Below are 17,963 nucleotides of genomic sequence, written 5' to 3'. Positions count from 1 at the left end.
GACCTGCTACAGACGCGAGATTTAAACGACTGGAAGAAGATGCTGTGATATGCAAATGATTAGCTTTTCAGAGCATTCACACAAGGTTGGCGCCAGTGGCGACACTTACAACGTGCTGACATGAGGAAAGTTTCCAACCGATTTCTCATAAACAAACAGCAGCTGCCTGGCGAAACGTTGTTGTGATGCCTCATGTAAGGAGGAGAAATGCGTACCATCACGATCCCGACTTTGATGAAGGTCGGATTGAGGCCTATCACGTTTGCGGTTATTGTATCGCGACATTGCTACTCGCGTGGTAGAGATCCAATGACTGTTAGCAGAATATGGAATCGGTGGGTTCAGGAGGGTAATACGGAACGCCGTGTTGGATCCCAACGGCCTCGTATCACTACCAGTCGAGATGACAGGCATCTTATCCGCGTGGCTGTAACGGATCGTGCAGCCACGTCTCGATCCATGAGTCAACAGATGGGGACGTCTGCAAGACAACAACCATCTGCACGAGCAGTTCGACGACGTTTGCAGCAGCATGGGCTATCAGCTAGAAGACCATGGTTGCGGTTACCCTTGACGCTGCATCATAGACAGGAGCGCCAGCGATGGTGTACTCAACGACGAACCTGGGTGCACGAATGGCAAAACGTCATTTTTTCGGATGAATCCAGGTTCTGTTTATAGCATCATTATGGTCGCATCCGTGTTTGGCGACATAACGGTGAACGCACATTGGAAGCGTGTATTCGTCATCGCCTTACTGACTTATCACCAGGCGTGATGGTATGGGCTGCCATTGGTTACACGTCTCGCTCACGTCTTGTTCGCATTGACGGCACTTTGAACAGTGTAAGTTGTATTTCAGATGTGTTACGACCCGTGGCTCTACCCTTCATTCGATACCTGCGAAACCCTAAATTTCAGCAGAATAATGCACGACCGCATGTTGCAGGTCCTGTACGGGCCTTTCTGGATACAGAAAATGTTCGACTGCTGCGCTGACTAACACGTTCTCCAGATCTCTTACCAATTGAAAACGTCTGGTCAATGGTGGCCGAGCAACTGGCTCGTCACAATACATCAGTCACTACTCTTGATGAACTGTGGTATCGTGTTGAAGCTGCATGGGCAGCTTTACCTGTTCACGCCATCCATGCTCCGTTATTACGGCCAGAGGTGGTTGTTCTGGGTACTTATTTCTCAGGATCTATGCACCCAAATTTCGTGAAATGTAATCACATGTCAGTTATAGTATAATATATGTGTCCAATGTATACCCGTTTATCACCTGCATTTCTCCTTGGTGTAGCAATTTTAATGGCCAGTAGTGTAAATTACGTTGCACTTCTTGATGCCAACTAAGGTAATTACTTTGTAGCAACTCACCTCAGGCACAAAGATCTTTATGACCAAAAAGCATGCCATTAGGATAAAAAGTAAAAGGTTTATCATTATTAAATGTAGTCTTTTTAGGAGAAATGAATAACGAAATGTACACATAATATAACATATACATAGTATACCTCGCTGGCGGATATTACGATGGTAAAATAAACCAAAAGAAAGGTATTTTTATTCCTTATGTTTCGTGTATTGTTAGTCTGTTGTTCTTATGTTAGGATATCAGTCCACGCGTCATACATGAGAGTGGCGTGTGCTGCTGGACTATTAGGTGGTCATTTATTCCATATCCATTCAAAAAATTAGATTTGTGTGTTAATATTCAAAGAACTTGAGGGTTCACTGCCAGCCGTCAAGAATTAACTCGCCACATGCCAGTCACCTTCAGGTGAGCCATCGAAGACTGAAGAGGAATCTCCCACACGCTCTATTTATTATTCCTCTCGTGTCTTCTACATCTACATCTACATTTATACTCCGCAAGCCACCCAACGGTGTGTGGCGGAGGGCACTTTACGTGCCACTGTCATTATCTCCCTTTCCTGTTCCAGTCGCGTATGGTTCGCGGGAAGAACGACTGTCTGAAAGCCTCTGTGCGCGCTCTAATCTCTCTAATTTTACATTCGTGATCTCCTCGGGAGGTATAAGTAGGGGGAAGCAATATATTCGATACCTCATCCAGAAACGCACCCTCTCGAAACCTGGCGAGCAAGCTACACCGCGATGCAGAGCGCCTCTCTTGCAGAGTCTGCCACTTGAGTTTGTTAAACATCTCCGTAACGCTATCACGGTTACCAAATAACCCTGTGACGAAACGCGCCGCTCTTCTTTGGATCTTCTCTATCTCCTCCGTCAACCCGATCTGGTACGGATCCCACACTGATGAGCAATACTCAAGTATAGGTCGAACGAGTGTTTTGTAAGCCACCTCCTTTGTTGATGGACTACATTTTCTAAGGACTCTCCCAATGAATCTCAACCTGGTACCCGCCTTACCAACAATTAATTTTATATGATCATTCCACTTCAAATCGTTCCGCACGCATACTCCCAGATATTTTACAGAAGTAACTGCTACCAGTGTTTGTTCCGCTATCATATAATCATACAATAAAGGATCCTTCTTTCTATGTATTCGCAATACATTACATTTGTCTATGTTAAGGGTCAGTTGCCACTCCCTGCACCAAGTGCCTATCCGCTGCAGATCTTCCGCGTATGCATTAACCCTATGACTGCCAATTTTATTTTAAAAACATTAATGTATTTTTATTTTAATTAATGTCTTAGTCAAAAGTAACCACACGAAAAGAATATTCCCTCCGTTTCGTTTTCCGAGGAATTTGGGGCGTAGGTAGTAGGGCAGACTGCATTGTTCGTAAGTACATCCAGAGTTTCAAAATACAACTGTGCAATAACTACAAGACACACTGAAGACAGACGCACGTCAGTCACAGAGCTTCTCTCCAAGTCTGTACCTCGCACTACAGGTGCTCAGTGCGGGGTTTCGTTTGAGATATAGCAAACGTCATTTCGTGGATGCAAGTCGTTGACGCAATATGTCCGGGAAGGCGCGAAGGTAGCCCGCTTTGCGAATCTGGTAATTGGGTAGCTAATTGGGTGCGAACTAATTTGATGAGACAACAAGGAGACCAGGGTTAACAATGAAACTTGAGGACACACGAACCACTGGTGCAATATGTGACTATAAGCTTCCCTTTACCAGCGCGACAGTGCCGGCCGCGGTGGCCGTGCGGTTCTAGGCACTTCAGTCCGGAACCGCGTGACTGCTACGGTCGCAGGTTCTAATCCTGCCTCGGGCATGGATGTGTTTGATGTCCTTAGGTTAGTTAGGTTTAAGTAGTTCTAAGTTCTAGGGGACTTATGATCTCAGATGTTGAGTCCCATAGTGCTCAGAGCCATTTGAACCATTTTGAACCAGCGCGACACTGATTAATATCAATAACAAGCAACAATTGCAGTTGATTCTCTGATAACGTCCCGTTGACTGTCAAAGGGTTAAGATTGTGGTGACAGACATACCACACAACACAGCGGAAAGCGCCCACGTTGATGGAATTGCGTGACTTAGTTCTAAACGAATTCGTTCAGTTACGCTGTCCCAGAATTATGTTTCTGTGATGAAAAATTATTGTTTTGACACTCTCCATTAAATTTTCTCTGGAGATACAATGATTAGTGGCAGACTTAGTTGGGTGCAAAAGGCAGTGCAGTGTTAATGTTTGGTGCAGGTATACCATAATGGCTTATGTAAGCCATACAGCACAGGAAAGGTATTTGGTAGATTCCGGCATTTCTAAATAATGACCATCCCAGGAGGTCAAAATTATACCAGATCTCATCAACAGAGGGTAGTAGATAAATAAAATAAATGATATTTTTCGAAGACTTGCCTGACAGAAGCAAGGGATTTCAAATGGTTCAAATGGCTCTGAGCACTGTGAGACTTAACATCTAAGGTCATCAGTCCCCTAGAACTTAGAACTACTTAAACCTAACTAACCTAAGGACATCACACAACACCCAGCCATCACGAGGCAGAAAAAGGGACTTCACAGACCCCTGTCCAGGACTGAAGTACCGCTTTTCAAGTTCATTCATGACCATCACATACATATGTACGAGGTGCATTGAAATTCTAAGGCCTCCGATTTTTTTTCTAATTAACTACTCACCCGAAATCGATGAAACTGGCGTTAGTTCTCGACGTAATCGCCCTGCAGACGTACACATTTTTCACAACGCTGACGCCATGATTCCATGGCAGCGGCGAAGGCTTCTGTAGGAGTCTGTTTTGACCACTGGAAAATCGCTGAGGCAATAGCAGCACGGCTGGTGAATGTGCGGCCACGGAGACTGTCTTTCATTGTTGGAAAAAGCCAAAAGTCACTAGGAGCCAGTTCAGGTGAGTAGGGAGCATGAGGAATCACTTCAAAGTTGTTATCACGAAGAAACTGTTGCGTAACGTTAGTTCGATGTGCGGGTGCGTTGTCTTGGTGAAACAGCACACGCGCAGCCCTTCCCGGACGTTTTTGTTGCAGTGCTGGAAGGAATCTGTTCTTCAAAACATTTTCGTAGGATGCACCTGTTACCGTAGTGCCCTTTGGAACGCAATGGGTAAGGATTACGCCCTCGCTGTCCCACAACATGGACACCATCATTTTTTCAGCACCGGCGGTTACCCTAAATGTTTTCGGTGGCGGTGAATCTGTGTGCTTCCATTGAGCTGACTGGCGCTTTGTTTCTGGATTGGGAAATGGCATCCACGTCTCATCCATTGTCACAACCGACGAAAAGAAATTCCCATTCATGCTGTCGTTGCGCGTCAACATTGCTTGGCAACATGCCACACGGGCAGCAATGTGATCGTCTGTCAGCATTCGTGGCACCAACCTGGATGACACTTTTCGCATTTTCAGATCGTCATGTCGGATTGTGTGCACAGAACCCACATAAATGCCAACTCTGGAGGCGATGTGTTCAACAGTCATTCAGCGATCCCCCAAAACAATTCTCTCCACTTTCTCGATCACGTCGTCAGGCTGGATTGTGCGAGCCCGAGGTTGTTTCGGTTTGCTGTTGCACGATGTTCTGCCTTCATTAAACTGTAGCACCCACGAACGCACTTTCGACACATCCATAACTCCATCACCACATGTCTCCTTCCACTGTCGATGAATTTCAATTGGTTTCACACCACGCAAATTCAAAAAGCGAACGATTGCACGCTGTTCAAGTAAGGAAAACGTCGCCATATTAAGTATTTAAAACAGTTCTCATTCCCGCCGTTGGCGGTAAAATTCCATCTGCCGTACTGTGCTGCCATCTCTGGGACGTTTTGACAGTGAACGCGGCCTCATTTTAAAACAATGCGCATGTTTCTATCTCATTCCAGTCGGTAGAAAAAAAATCGGAGGCCTTAGAACTTGAATGCACCTCGTAGTCCTGAAAACGGAAGGTTAAAACTCTGTACTCAAACATTGCTGCCTTCCTTTTGAGGGCAACTGTCTTACCGAGTGAGTTATCAAGGCCTGACTCGCGACCTTTCTCCTCTCTCATATTTCACCTCTTTCCCATAGTTCAGTTCTCTTCCTTTATTCCAGAAACATTTCTTGCATAATTTTTCGGAACAGGCTCATCTGAAAGCAAGGACATCACGAACAAAAAGCTTACTATGGTTTAAATATTACTCGTAGAATTAATTTTCTGTGTTTGATGGAGTTCGTGTTATTTTTTAAGGTGTGCTGGACCGAGACTCGAACCCAGAAATCTGCACCTCCCTGAAGGTAGGATTAGCCGCACGGAGTGGCCGCGCGGTTTGAGCCTCCCTGTCACTGATTGCGCGGCCCCTCCCGCCGGAGGTTCGAGTCCGCCCTCGGGCGTGGGTGTGTGTGTTACACTTAACGTAAGTTAGTTTAAGTAGTGTGTAAGTCTAGGGACCGATGACCTCAGCAGTTTGCTCCCTTAGGACCTCACACACATTCGAACATTTCAAGGTAGGATTGAATTTTCAATCACTGGTGGTGTGTGTATTTTATTTCGAAGCTGCGTGTTGGACTGAGACACGAACCCAGGAAGCTTACCTTTCACGCATAACAATTTACAAACTGAGCTATTCAGGCACTACTCACTACTCTCCCACACAGCTGGACAGCACCGTCAGTAGCGCCGTTGTCCTCGAAAAGCAACGTTCCTAGGCTCGAGTCTCGGTCCGTCATATTTAAAGGGCGATCGTAAGGTACCGTACGAAGTCCACTCTAAACACTTGCCACATGTCAGTGATTATGTATCAACATCGGAGCAACGCCTGGTTCCACACACGCTGCAGCGACGCCGCCAAACGGAAACTTTCTGATCGCTCTTTACATGTTTAATCTTTCTGGAAGTTGCAGAAGCTGCACGTTCTCCGACGAAGATGAATATTTATCCTTTTTTTTCAGACATTCAATTTTTTGACAAAATTTTGTAAATATTGAACATAAAAACAAAACAAATCAAGATATATTAATTATTCTAGTTCCATATGTGTTGAATCTCACACTTGGCATGGTGTGAAAATTTCATTTCTCTACCATCAGCACTTTTTTTAGAAAACGGGTCATTTATTGCAAAAAGTGTAGTTCAGAGATGTTGTTGTTGTGGTCTTCAGCCTGAGACTGGTTTGATGCAGCTCTCCATGCTACTCTATCCTGTGCAAACTTCTTCATCTCCCAGTACCTACTGCAGCCTACATCCTTCTGAATCTGCTTAGTGTATTCATCTCTTGGTCTCCCTCTACGATTTTTACCCTCCACGCTGCCCTCCAATACTAAATTGGTGATCCCTCGATCTCTCAGAACATGTCCTACCAAATGATGACTTCTTCTTTTCAAGTTGTACCACAAGCTCCTCTTCTCCCCAGTTCTATTCAATATACCTCCTCATTAGTTATGTGATGTACCCATCTAATCTTCAGCATTCTTTTGTAGCACCACATTTCGAAAGCTTCTATTCTCTTCTTGTCTAAACTATTTATCGTCCACGTTGGACTTCCATACATGGCTACACTCCATACAAATACTTTCAGAAACGAATCCCTGACATTTAAATCTATACTCGATGTTAACAAATTTTTCTTCTTCAGAAACGCTGTCCTTGCCATTGCCAGTCTACATTTTATATCCTCTCTATTTCGACCATAATCAGTTATTTTGCTCCCCAAATAGCAAAACTCCTTTACTACTTTACATGTCACTCTAATCTAATTCCCTCAGCATCACCCGACTTAATTCGACTACATTCCATTATCCTCGTTTTACTTTTGTTGATGTTCATCTTATACCCTCCTTTCAAGACACTGTCCAATTTGTTCAACTGCTCTTCCAAGTCCTTTGCTGTCTCTGACAGTATTACAATGTCATCGGCGAACCTCAAAGTTTTTATTTCTTCTCCATGGGTCTTAATACCTACTCCGAACTTTTCTTTTGTTTCCTTTACTGCTTGCTCAATATACAGATTGAATAACATCGGGGATAGGCTACAACCCTGTCTCACTCCCTTCCCAACCAGTGCTTCCCTTTCATACCCCTCGACTCTTATAACTGCCATCTGGTTTCTGTAAAAATTGTAAATAGACTTTCGCTCCCTGTATTTTTACCCCTGCCATCTTCAGAATTTGAAAGAGAGTATTCCAATCAACATTGTCGGTCAATTAGCATTAACGCCAGCTACGACAGCCGTGGATTACGCTGACCGTACAAGTAAAACCCTCGACGCCGTGTGTAACCCAGTGCGGACGCCAGCGGATGTGCTCACCTCGAGACACATGAGAGCGACGGTAGCGGCGACCTGCAGGGAGCCCCACTCGCTGAGGAACAGCAGGCCCTTGGGCGTGCGCTTCTCGTTGGTGAGCAGGTAGCTGCAGGTGCCGCGCAGGTGCTCCAGGTACTGCCCGTTGCTGGAGATGTTGGCCAGCACCGCCTGCGAAACGAGAAAGCAGCAGTTCCCCTAGCGGTGTGCAAGTACATCTACATCTACGTCTATACTCCGCAGTCCACCATACGGTGCGTGGCGGAGGGTACCTCGTACCACAACTAGCATCTTCTCTCCCTGTTTCAATCCCAAACAGAACGAGGGAAAAATGACTGCCTATATGTATCTCTCTTATCTTATCTTTGCGGTCTTTCCACGAAATATAAATTGGCGGCAGTAAAATTGTACTGCAGTCAGCGTCAAATGCTGGTTCTCTAAATTTCCTCAGTAGTGATTCACGAAAAGAACGCCTCCTTTCCTCTAGAGACTCCCACCCGAGTTCCTCAAGCATTTCCGTAACACTCGCGTGATCATCAAAGCTACCAGTAACAAACCAAGCAGCTCGCCTCTGAATTACTTCTATGTCCTCCCTCAATCCGAGCTGATAGGGATCCCAAACGCTCGAGCAGTACTCAAGATTAGGTCGTATTAATGGTTTATAAGAGGTCTCCTTTACAGATGAACCACATCATCGCAAAATTCTACCAATGAACCGAAGACGACTACCCGCCTTCCCCACAACTACCATTACATGCTTGTCCCACTTCATATCGCTCTGCAATGTTAAGCCCAAATATGTAATCGACGTGACTGTGTCAAGCGCTACACTACTAATGGAGTATTCAAACATTACAGGATTCTTTTTCCTATTCATGTGCATTAATTTACATTTCGCTATATTTAGAGTTAGCTGCCATTCTTTACACCAATCACAAATCCTGTCCAAGTCATTTTGTATCCTCCTACAGTCACTCAACGACGACACCTTCCCATACACCACAGCATCATCAGCAAACACATTGATGTCCACCCTATCCAAAAGATCATTTATGTAGATAGAAAACAACAGCGGACCTACCACACTTCCCTGGGGCACTCCAGATGATACCCTTACCTCCGATGAACAGTCACTATCGAGGACAACGTACTGGCAGCTCTCCGACCAGACGAAACGCTGCAAAACTTTTAACAGCATGACGGATCGGCAGCCGGAAAGTAATTAAAAGAATTACCAAAGGCTATCCTCATGACTCGATCTGCTGCCGCATGTTCTGGGACATTACAATCGATCCCCTCCTACAGGTTCCAAATGAAGATGACGGGTCAGACGTAACTGTCGCCTACGCAGACGATTCACTGTAAACAACAGAGCCCAGCTAGAAGAGAAAGCCAGTAGAATATGATGTGTTGGCAGAAGAGCCAACACCGTGTAGCTAGAGGAGACCGAAATGCACGCGTTAAGCTCACGCAAACTGGCGTGAGGTCTGGAACAGTTAAGGGAAATTATAGTAGCAAATAAAGTACGTAGTTGATGTAATACTTAACTTTATTCCATAATTGGTGAACATCGCTCTTGCTGATACATTATATCATCTCAATATAAACTGGTCATGGCGCCTTGCTAGGTCGTGGCAAATGACGTAGCTGAAGGCTATGCTAACTATCGTCTCGGCATATGAGAGCGTATTTGTCAGTGTAGCTTCGCTAACAAAGTCGGCTGTACAACTGGGGTGAGTGCTAGAACGTCTCTCTAGACCTGCCGTTTGGCGGCGCTCGGTCTGCAATCACTGACAGTGGCGACACGCGGGTCCGAAATATACTAGCGGACCGCGATCGATTTAAAAGCTACCACCTAGCAAGTGTGGTGTCTGGCGGTGACACCAGAGTATTCTGTGGTGTCACCGCCAGACACCACACTTGCTAGGTGGTAGCCTTTAAATCGGCCGCGGTCCGCTAGTATACGAAGGACCCGCGTGTCGCCACTGTCAGTGATTGCAGACCGAGCGCCGCCACACGGCAGGTCTAGAGACACTTCCTAGCACTCGCCCAGTTGTACAGCCGACTTTGCTAGAGATGGTTCACTGACAAATTACGCTCTCATTTGCCTAGACGATAGTTATCATAGCCTTCAGCTACGTCATTTGCTACGACCTAGCAAGGCGCCATTATCATTTGCTATTTATCTTGTGATGCATGTACCGTCAGACCGATGTTCACCAATTAAGGATTAAAGTTAGGTATTCCAACAGCTAGGACCTTTTTTGCTAAAGTCTAACTTCCTTAAATGTTCCAGACCTCACGACAGCCTGCGTGAGCTTAACGCGTGCCTTTCGGATACCAATCATAGTGGCTTGGCTGTCTTGCCAAGTCACAACAAATACTATAAACAATTACGCAATGGTGTCACAACAACAGACTCGGGATAGCCGAAAACAAAACAACATACACTTTACTGGAATGATCACCGCAAAGGAATATTGCATTTATATATAGGTTGGTCCATTGATAGTGACCGGACCAAGTATCTCACGAAATAAGCATCAAACGAAAAATCTGCAAAGAACAAAACTCGTCTAGCTTGAAGGGGGAAACCAGATGGCGCTATGGTTGGCCCGCTAGATGGCGCTGCCATATGTGTGTGTGCATGTGTGTGTGTGTGTGTGTGTGTGTGTGTGTGCGTGCGAGTAGCATGTTGGACATGTCAGAATGAACAGAAACCACGTATACAAAAAAACACCCACACACCCACACTTGTATAAACTTGTCTCCTTGAATGAGCAGTAACGTTGCCGTATTATTTCTTTGTACTGTTACTTGCAGTAGTGGAAATCACATCCGCCATTCACGATAAGAGAGCACCGGAATCGGCGCTTAACGCGGTCGCTTTAGTATGGCCGTCGGCCGCTGCAGCCGCATTAGTGTAACGAGGTCTGCGGTAGGCACAGCTGTCGCCAAGTGTGCACTCCAGGGCCGGAGACCGCAGCGCCACGCCTGCCAGCGGCTGCTAATGAAACACTACGGCGGACCGTAATGGCCAGCGAAACCACGACGCTCGCACGCTAAGCTCCCCTCTTCTGCGGCGAACCGCGGCGCAGCAGCTGAACGCCTCGGCAGCTATGTTGTTCAATGGTCACGTCCGATACCTTTCAAAAGCGAAAAGAAACCTCGGGTAATCGTTTGCGCAACAGGTAAACGTACGAGAAGGTTCAGACTAGGCGAAGAGAAACTTATACTTTCTTCTTTCTTTCTTTCTTTCTTTCTTTTGCTGGTGCCTTGTCCCGCGGTTTCGCAGGATCGGCACGGTTAGGAACGGATTTGGCAAGGTTAGTTCTTAGGGGTGGCCGGATGCCCTTCCTGCTGCCACCCCGTACCCCCCGGGACAAAATTAGTGTACCCCCAGCTGCCTGCGTCTAGTCGCAGGGGCGGGCAAACGTTGCACGCGGCTCATGAGCGCACAGCGCTGCACATGTGCTGCTCGCGTGCAATCGTTGACAGGGGCAGTGGCGACAGCCGGCAGGTTGCGGCAGTGTAGTACCAGGCTAAGATGCGGACGTTGAAGCGAAGCGACCAGTACGTAGTGAACGTCGTATTTCAAGAACCGGGAAATGCAGAGTGAATCAAGGAAACGGAGAACTGGAGATTTGCTATCTTTTAAAAAGGAATGGGAGAATCATTTTTTTCTCTGTTCAAAAACGTGAAAATTGGAAATGTATAATATGTGACTGTATTCTGGCTGGTCAGCGGAAGTTTAATATTGAACGCCATTACAATAAATTTCAGTATGTTGCCGTTCTTGGTGCAATAAAAGGGGAATTTCTCAAGCGATTTGGGGATATATCTTACTTATCACAAGGTTTTGAATAGTTCTCGAGACAATCTGCTGTTTCCGTAGATCATATTCATCCCAGTTTGCAAATGGAATTAATAGATCTACAGCGTAATTCTCGTCTGAGAGATAAGTTCCTTTTGGCAAGACGTGTAATAGATTTTTATCACGACTTTCCTCGCCTCCATCGTGAAGCCATGAAGATAATGTCAATGTTTCGCTCGACGTACGTTTGTGAGAGATTTTTTTCTGTTATGAAAGTCTCGGTTAACAGCAAACATCAGTAATGAAAATTTACGTAACTGTTTGTGTTTGTCTGTATGTAGAAATTTTGTTGCAGACATTAAACGTATTGTAAACTCCACCTGTGATAATTAAATAAAACGTATCGTAGGTAATAGGTGCTCTTTCAAACCACGATTACTTTCAAGCACTCCTACTAACCTTATTCCTTCATTCAATAAAGCAGGCCTGGAAACAAGACGCAAAAAAAATCGTTCAAATGGCTCTGAGCACTATGGGACTCAACTGCTGAGGTCATAAGTCCCCTAGAACTTAGAACTACTTAAACCTAACTAACCTAAGGACAGCACACAACACCCAGCCATCACGAGGCAGAGAAAATCCCTGACCCCGCCGGGAATCGAAACCGGGAACCCGGGCGTGGGAAGCGAGAACGCTACCGCACGACCACGAGATGCGGGCGGAAACAAGACGCATTACAAAGGAAGAAGCGTTGAGACGGTACGGCGGGGACGGGAGAGAAGCGGGTGACCAGCCTGCCCCTGTGTGCGTGCAGAACACCTGTTAACTGCACACGTGCATGTGCACCGCACACGTGCAGAATTCCTGCCCGCCCCTGGTCTAGTGTAATCCATGGAATAGTGCGAACGTGTTCAGATGTCTTCGAGCCACGTAACTAAGGCGGAACGTGTGGACCAGCCCGGTATTCACCTAGCGGGATGTGGAAAACCGCCTAAAACCACATCCAGGGTGGCCGACACACCGGCCGACGTCGGTAATCTGCCGGGCGGATTCGATCCGCGACCGGCGCGCCTACCCGAGTCCAGGAAGCAGCTCATTAGCGCTCTCGGCTAACCTGGCGGGTGAAGAGAAACTTCTACTGAGACGATAAAAATCATAACCCCCAATTTCGAGTCAAAGCTCCTTTTTTCCTGCATAGTGCACACAGGCGGCGTAGCATGGACTCAAAAAGTCGTTGAGAGTCTCCTGAAGAGATATGGAGCCATACTGCCTGTACAGCCGCCAGTAACTGCGGAAGTTTTGCCGGTGCAGGATTTTGAGCACGAACTGACCTCTTGATTATGTCTTGTAAATGTTCCATGGGATTCACGTTGGGAGACATGGGTGGCCAAATCATTCCTTCGAATTGTCCATAATATCCTTCAAACCAATCGCGAACAATTGTGGCCCGATGATATGGTGTACTGTCAGCCATAAAAATTCCATCGTTGTTCGGCAACACGAAAACTGTATGTGGCTGTAGATGATCTCCGAGTAGCCGCATAACCATTTCCATCAATGATCATTTGTACCTGATGACCCACTCCTTTCCATGTAAACACCGCCAACACCGTCACAGAGCCACCACCAGCTTACGCAGTGCCTTGTTGACAACTTGGGTCCATGACTTCGTGGGAGCTGCGGCATATTAGAACCCTACCATCTGCTCTTACCAACTGAAATCTGGACTCATCTGACCGGGGCAGGGTTTTAAGGGGACATTCTATGTCCTATGCCGCCAATGTTAAATTACCGAATTTTGTGACCCATTATCTTGGAAACTTTTCAAGACACCAACTTAAAATTTTCCATAACTATTAGAATGCACCTTTCTAGATACACTGAACTAGAAATATTACTAAAATTGTATTGTGGGGCATGTTATCCTTTTTTTCTCAAACACTCAATTTTTTGACAAAATTTTGTAAATATTGAACACAAAAACAAAACAAATCAAGATATTTTAATTATTCTAGTTCCATATGTGTTGAATCTCACACTTGGCATGGTGTGAAAATTTCATCTCTACCATCAGCACTTTTTTTTAGAAAACGGGTCATTTATTGCAAAAAATGTAGTTCAGACATGTTGTTGTTGTGGTCTTCAGCCTGAGACTGGTTTGATGCAGCTCTCCATGCTACTCTATCCTGTGCAAGATTCTTCATCTCCCAGTACCTACTGCAGCCTACATCCTTCTGAATCTGCTTAGTTTATTCATCTCTTGGTCTCCCTCTACGATTTTTACCCTCCACGCTGCCCTCCAATGCTAAATTGGTGATCCCTCAATCTCTCAGAACATGTCCTACCAAATGATGACTTCTTCTATTCGAGTTGTACCACAAGCTCCGCATCTCCCTAGTTCTGTTCGATACCTCCTCATTAGTTATGTGATCTACCCATCTAATCTTCAGCATTCTTCTGTAGCACCACATTTCGAAAGCTTCTATTCTCTTCTTGTCCAAACTATTTACCGTCCATGTTGCACTTCCATACATGGCTACACTCCATACAAATACTTTCAGAAACGACTTCCTGACATTTAAATCTATACTCGATGTTAACAAATTTTTCTTCCTCAGAAACGCTGTCCTTGCCATTGCCAGTCTACATTTTATATCCTCTCTACTTCGACCATCATCAGTTATTTTGCTCCCCAAATAGCAAAACTCCTTTACTACATTACGTGTCTCATCTCCTAATCTAATTCCCTCAGCATCACCCGACTTAATTCGACTACATTCCATTATCCTCGTTTTGCTTTTGTTGATGTTCATCTTATACCCTCCTTTCAAGACACTGTCCAATCTGTTCAACTGCTCTTCCAAGTCCTTTGCTGTCTCTAACACAATTACAATGTCATCGGCGAACCTCAAAGTTTTTATTTCTTCTGCATGGGTCTTAATACCTACTACGAACTTTTCTTTTGTTTCCTTTATTGCTTGCTCAATATACAGATTGATTAACATCGGGGACAGACTACGTCTCACTCCCTTTCCAAACATTGCTTCCCTTTCATACCCCTCGACTCTTATAACTGCCATCTGGTTTCTGCAAAAATTGTAAATAGACTTTCACTCCCTGTATTTTTACCCCTGCCATCTTCAGAAGATTCCAATCAACATTGTCAAAAGCTTTCTCTAAGTCTGCAAATGCTAGAAACATAGGTTTGCCTTGCCTTAATCTTTCTTCTAAGATAAGTCGTAGGGTCAGTATTGCCTCACGTGTTGCATTGTTTCTAAGGAATCCAAACTGATCTTCCCCGAGGTCGTCTTCTATCAGTTTTTCCATTCGTCTGTAAAGAATTCGCGTTAATATTTTGCAGCTGTGACTTAGTAAACTGATAGTTCGGTAATTTTCACATCTGTCAACACCTGCTTTCTTTGGGATTGGAATTATTATATTCTTCTTGAAGTCTGAGGGTATTTCGCCTGTCTCATACATCTTGCTCACCAGATGGTAGAGTTTTGTCAGGAATGGCTCTCCCAAGGCTGTCAGTAGTTCTAATGGAATATTGTCTACTCTGGGGACCTTGTTTCGACTCAGGTCTTTCAGTGTTCTGTCAAACTCTTCACGCAGTATATCTCCCATTTCATCTTCATCTACATCCTCTTCCATTTCTATAACATTGTCCTCAAGTACATCGCCCTTCTATAGACCCTCTATATACTCCTTCCACCTTTCTGCTTTCCCTTATTTGCTTAGAACTGGGTTTCCATCTGAGCTCTTGATATTCATATATGTGGTTCTCCTTTCTCCAAAAGTCTCTTTCATTTCCCTGTAGGCAGTATCTATCTTACCCCTAGTGAGATTAGCCTCTACATCCTTACATTTGTCCTCTATCCATCCCTGCTTAGCGATTTTGCACTGCCTGTCGATATCATTTTTGAGACGTTTGTATTCCTTCTTGCCTGCTTCATTTACTGCATTTTTATATTTTCTCCTTTCATCAATTAAATTCAATATTTCTTCTGTTACCCAAGGGTTTCTACTAGCGCTGTTTGATTCTCTGGTGCCCTCACTATTTCATCCCTCAAAGCTACCCATTCTTCTTCTACTGTATTTTTTTCCCCATTCCTGTCAATTGTTCCCTTATGCTCTCCCTGAAACTGTGTAAACCTCTGGTTCTTTCTGTTTATCCAGGTCGCATCTCCTTAAATTCCCACCTTTTTGCAGTTTCTTCAGTTGTAATCTACAGTTCATAACCAATAGATTGTGGTCAGAGTCCACATCTGCCCCTGAAAATGTCTTACAATTTAAAACCTGGTTCCTAAATCTCTGTCTTACCATTATATAATCTATCTGATACCTTTTAGTATCTCCAGGGTTCTTCCATGTATACAAGAGATACTGAGATTTAAAACTCTTCTATTACATATTCTTATACAGACTTACATTTCTGCGTCTTTTATGCTCTAGAATTGCCCTGGCCCATAGTCTGTATCTTCTTCAGTGTCACAGCAGCCCAGTACTTGCCTCCTCCTTTTCTTGCTTGCTTTTTTGTTATTTGCTGACATCTAACTCTGCTTGACGCACACGTAGCCCATCCAGTTCCCGCAGTCCTTTAGCTGTGTTCTGTCCAAATCTTAGCCCCAACTTCTCCAGAACTTTAAGTCTTTCATATTTCCCACCATTAAAAGTTATTACAGTATCAGACACTGTTAACGTTAGAGCCATAAAGCCAGCAAATACATTTTTAGGCACAGGGCACCACACAACATTATTGAAGGACTTCTTCACATTCTGGGTCTTGTCATGTAAATACTTCTTTAGTAGCTCAGGATTCGCCAAATCTCTGTAAATAGGTTTGATTGCCTCCATTGCTGCCAAAGGAAGAGAATTTTTATGTGTAATTTCATGCAGGGTGGCTAAAAATTCAGTTTGCCTATATTTACAACAAGTGTTTGAAGGTGGACACAAAGCATGACATGGTTTTTCATCGGTTGATATTCGATGAAAGAAAATGCTCCACACAGCTCTTTTCATCTTTTTTGTACTTTTAGCATTGCAGCGCAGTCATCTATCGTGATAATCTAATATATAAGAAACTAACAGCCTCTATTGCGGTAATGAAGCCAACCTTTACCTAGGTTTCAGCCCAAATAATTGAGCCTTATTAAGAAGATATACGTGACTCTATAATTTGTCTAAGAGGGCATGGCCTAGAAATAAAACTAATACAGCCTGAATAAGCGTAGTCACATCTTAAAAATGAGGTAATTAAGTACTAGGTCAACACCAAGACTTAACTTAAGCTCTGGCGTGCGCCTCGTCTCCATGGACGCCGTGCAGTAGGCCTCGGGAGTTCACGTGAAACTAAGTAGGACTAGCTAAGGCGGTGCAAATGAACTTGGCGGGGAACATTGTGCATATCTAATTGATACCACGACTGTCAAAGATAAAAACTAATGCAGTTATATCTTAAAACAAATAACTTATAGAAAGGTTGAAAATTTTAAACATGAAGCCTCTGCACCAGGCTATGACTAAAATGTAACAAACTATGCATGGATTTATATAAATTCGAATACACTACCCCGACGTACACTGTTAGAATATATGGGCCCTTCCACAACGAATGCTGCATAACGCACCCATCGTTATTAATGAAAGATGACATAGGACGTAAGACAGCGAAACTGCAGTATTTAAACGCCGTAATGCAATAATCTTGGTGAACCTGTGCACAGATGGTCGAGTAGGTGTTTTTATCAGTTGATGTAGATATACTTCTTGTTGCTGACACGCACTGAATGAAGAATATTATATGTTGTGAATTGGCAGGAGCCAATTCACGGGGTTTGGAGGAAGCCGAAAGGCACGCGTTTAAGCTCACGCAGGCTGGCGTGAGGTCTGGAAAATGACAAGGAATTATAGTAGCCAAAAATAGTACATAGCTTCTGGAATACTTAACTTTAATCCATAATTGGAGAACATCGCTCTTGATGGTACAATATTACAATCTCAATATAAACTGGTAATGGCGCCTTGCTAGTTCGTAGCAAATGACGTAGCTGAAGGCTGTGCTAACTATCGTCTCGGCAAATGAGAGCGTATTTGTCAGTGTAGCATCGCTAGCAAAGTCGGCTGTACAACTGGGGCGAGTGCTAGGAAGTCTCTCTAGACCTGCCGTGTTGTGGCACTCGGTCTGCAATCACTGACAGTGGCGACACGCGGGTCCGACGTATACTAATGGACGAGTGGCCGATTTAAAGGCTACCACCTAGCAAGTGTGGTGTCTGGCGGTGACACCACATTATCAAGATTAATTTTTTACCTTGTTACTAAAATTAACGTGTGAGTGAACGAACAACGCCACTTCATCGCCATGTAATAGCAAATGACCAGCATAGGTCGAACAATGTTTTACGTGTGAAAAATATGGTAATTGCGTGTAAGGACGTGC

The 17,963-nt window shown here is 44.5% G+C and overlaps 1 protein-coding gene across 1 annotated transcript in view; it reads right to left on the bottom strand.

Moving 5' to 3' along the window:
- LOC126092320 (endoglucanase A-like) overlaps positions 1–17,963 on the bottom strand; it is a 113,126-nt gene that overhangs the window by 33,502 nt on the left and 61,661 nt on the right. The window contains exon 6 of the mRNA XM_049907852.1: positions 7,714–7,878. Within this exon, the coding sequence (XP_049763809.1) occupies positions 7,714–7,878 (165 nt within the window). The remainder of the gene's footprint in view (positions 1–7,713; positions 7,879–17,963) is intronic.

The sequence above is a fragment of the Schistocerca cancellata genome, chromosome 7 (assembly GCF_023864275.1).
Source record: "Schistocerca cancellata isolate TAMUIC-IGC-003103 chromosome 7, iqSchCanc2.1, whole genome shotgun sequence".
NCBI classification, from domain to species: Eukaryota; Metazoa; Arthropoda; class Insecta; order Orthoptera; family Acrididae; genus Schistocerca; species Schistocerca cancellata.
This window is presented reverse-complemented; position numbering and strand designations above follow the sequence as displayed.